This window comes from Aulonocara stuartgranti (assembly GCF_965226115.1).
Source record: "Aulonocara stuartgranti genome assembly, chromosome: 16".
NCBI lineage: Eukaryota > Metazoa > Chordata > Actinopteri > Cichliformes > Cichlidae > Aulonocara > Aulonocara stuartgranti.
In genome coordinates this window covers 14818804-14821089 of record NC_138952.1, presented here as the reverse complement: position 1 = coordinate 14821089, position 2286 = coordinate 14818804, and the positions used below count along the sequence as shown (strand labels likewise).

General features: G+C 42.7%; 1 protein-coding gene across 1 annotated transcript; it reads left to right on the top strand.

The window, feature by feature from the left end:
- Nucleotides 1-569: 569 nt before the first annotated feature.
- Nucleotides 570-1736, top strand: rprma (reprimo, TP53 dependent G2 arrest mediator candidate a). The gene has a single exon (XM_082507123.1). It carries the CDS (start codon nt 870-872, stop codon nt 1176-1178), a length of 309 nt encoding a protein of 102 aa, XP_082363249.1. The 5' UTR covers nt 570-869; the 3' UTR covers nt 1179-1736.
- Nucleotides 1737-2286: the final 550 nt, after the last annotated feature.

Below are 2286 nucleotides of genomic sequence, written 5' to 3'. Positions count from 1 at the left end.
GACTTTTAACTTATATTCATAGGTTTCAGCTTTTCCGGGTAATCTGATAATCATCGTTGCCATTCATAAAAAGGAATTAAGTAACAGATCAACAATAACAATTAAAACTACAGAAATTTCTCTCTCTCTTTCGTTTTTTGTTTGCTTTTCAATTCACAGACAAATTCATCAGGACTTTTTCTGTAATTTTACGCATGTATTAACTACATCTTACTACATTTACTACATCATTTACTTCATGTAGAAAAACTGAGACGTGCCGTTTCAGCTGCAACACGCATTTGTAAAGCTTATGAAGCTCACTTTGCATTCGTATATTGAACAGTTCTGGTCTTCAGTATGGCTGCAGGAACACGATGCAAGCTGCTCTGGCCTCTCTCTGACACGGGGTCAGCAAAGACCTGTCAAGGTTTTGAATGAACCACCAACTCAGTAAACCATGCATGCATACACACACCAACACACAGATGGCCGCAAACACCCAAACATACGTAACAGACAGTACGTAATGTCCTACATACATGCACATTAGTAGCACGCATGCGGTCCGGTCGTATGGTGGCGCTCTTGCTGTGCCTTCCTGCCACTGGAAAACAGCGACAGTCTGGCTATTTAACGGCGGGGCTGGTGGCTTCATTCCGCTCTGAAACTGGCAGCACACCACATGAAATCCCCAGTAATGCGATGCCAAAGCAGCTTGTTAAACTCAAGAAGAGCGCTGTCTGATCTGAGGGAACTTGTTCAACTCGCCGCCTCCTCATCTTCACTTTTCACTTGATGACAATTTCTGCCGGATCGTGCCCAGCGCGTCTTTCTCTCTCCGCCTTCCGCATCTGTCGCACTGAAAGTTTGGTTTTGCGAAAGTAGACATGAATAACACCGGCTTCAACCAAACAGAGAGCGGCCTATTCAACAAGACAGAGGAGGTTTTTTGCTGCAACTTTTCGTCCGTGGTGACTGATAATGGCTTTGTGGCAGCCGCTCCGGATGAGAGGAGCCTCTTCATCATGAGGGTGGTCCAGATAGCTGTCATGTGCGTTTTATCCCTCACGGTGGTGTTTGGCATATTTTTCTTAGGCTGCAACCTCCTCATAAAGTCAGAGGGGATGATAAACTTTTTGGTAACGGACAGAAGACCGTCAAAAGAAGCGGAAGCAGTTATTGTTGGAGCCTACTGACTGATAAAGACATATACAGTGATCACACTCTGATCAGATGGCCACAGATCGGAGACAGTGTGATGATCAGCCGCCAAAACCGGGCCCCGTTTTCATAATGGTACTTAGAAAAAGAAACAAGAACTCAGAGGAGCGGTCACCTTGCAAGAGGTAACTGAACTCTGCTGGTGGCTGATACTCACGGGGTGGGTCTACCTTATTTCTGCTGGCCTTTAAAGCCAAGAAAGACTCATTCATCTTCTAGAGGTATAGTGCGTTTTAAGCCTATTGTTGTATTAAGTACTGTAGGCTATTTAATCACGCACTGTTGTCATTTCAGTATAGTTTCCCTGTTTGTAAAGCAGCATCCTTTGTCAAAATAGTGGCAAAGTCTTTGTATTTGCTGCTTAGAAATACCTCCTTGCATCGAAAATGCAAGGGCAAAATACATGAATGTTGTATGCCTCTGCATGCAACATGCAGCTCTCTATTTTCTGGTGACAGTTGTTTGCGTGTCTTTGTCGGCAGCGGTGAAAGTCCGTAATGCTGTGTATCATGTTCATTTGAATAAATTCATTCTGTAATTAAAGTTTTCTTCTTAAGATCTGCTTTTCTGTCATATCCTCCACCACGCCCTCTGCCAAAGTAACTGAGATCTCAGAAGCTAAAATTACAGCAGGAGAAAGAGCTCTTTGATTCATACTGTGATAATGACATGATGTTAAAATACAACAGAGGGTACTGATCCCGATGAATATATATTTTTAAGCTTTATCTATATCTATGAAGAGTTGTACAGTTACAGGGAACAAAGAAATAGCTGCTTTTCCCTCTTTTGATTTTTTAAATTAGATTTAGATTTAACATCTAAATATGAATTATTTTACCCAAAAGGATGCCTTAAAAATGCTCTAGAGTCCAAGAAAAAAAAAAGCCTTCCCGCCTTCCCAAGAGAGCCCTGTCTGGGTCAGATTTTGATCCATGCAGCTTTTTACATCCTTCCTCCTTCTGCCAAAACATCTGTTATGCTCATCCCCTGCTTCACCTGGATTCTACCTCCCCTGGAGCCTTAAAAATGACTTGCTTTCTCAGTTCAGAGACAATACGCTGCTGTCTGATTGCCCACCTG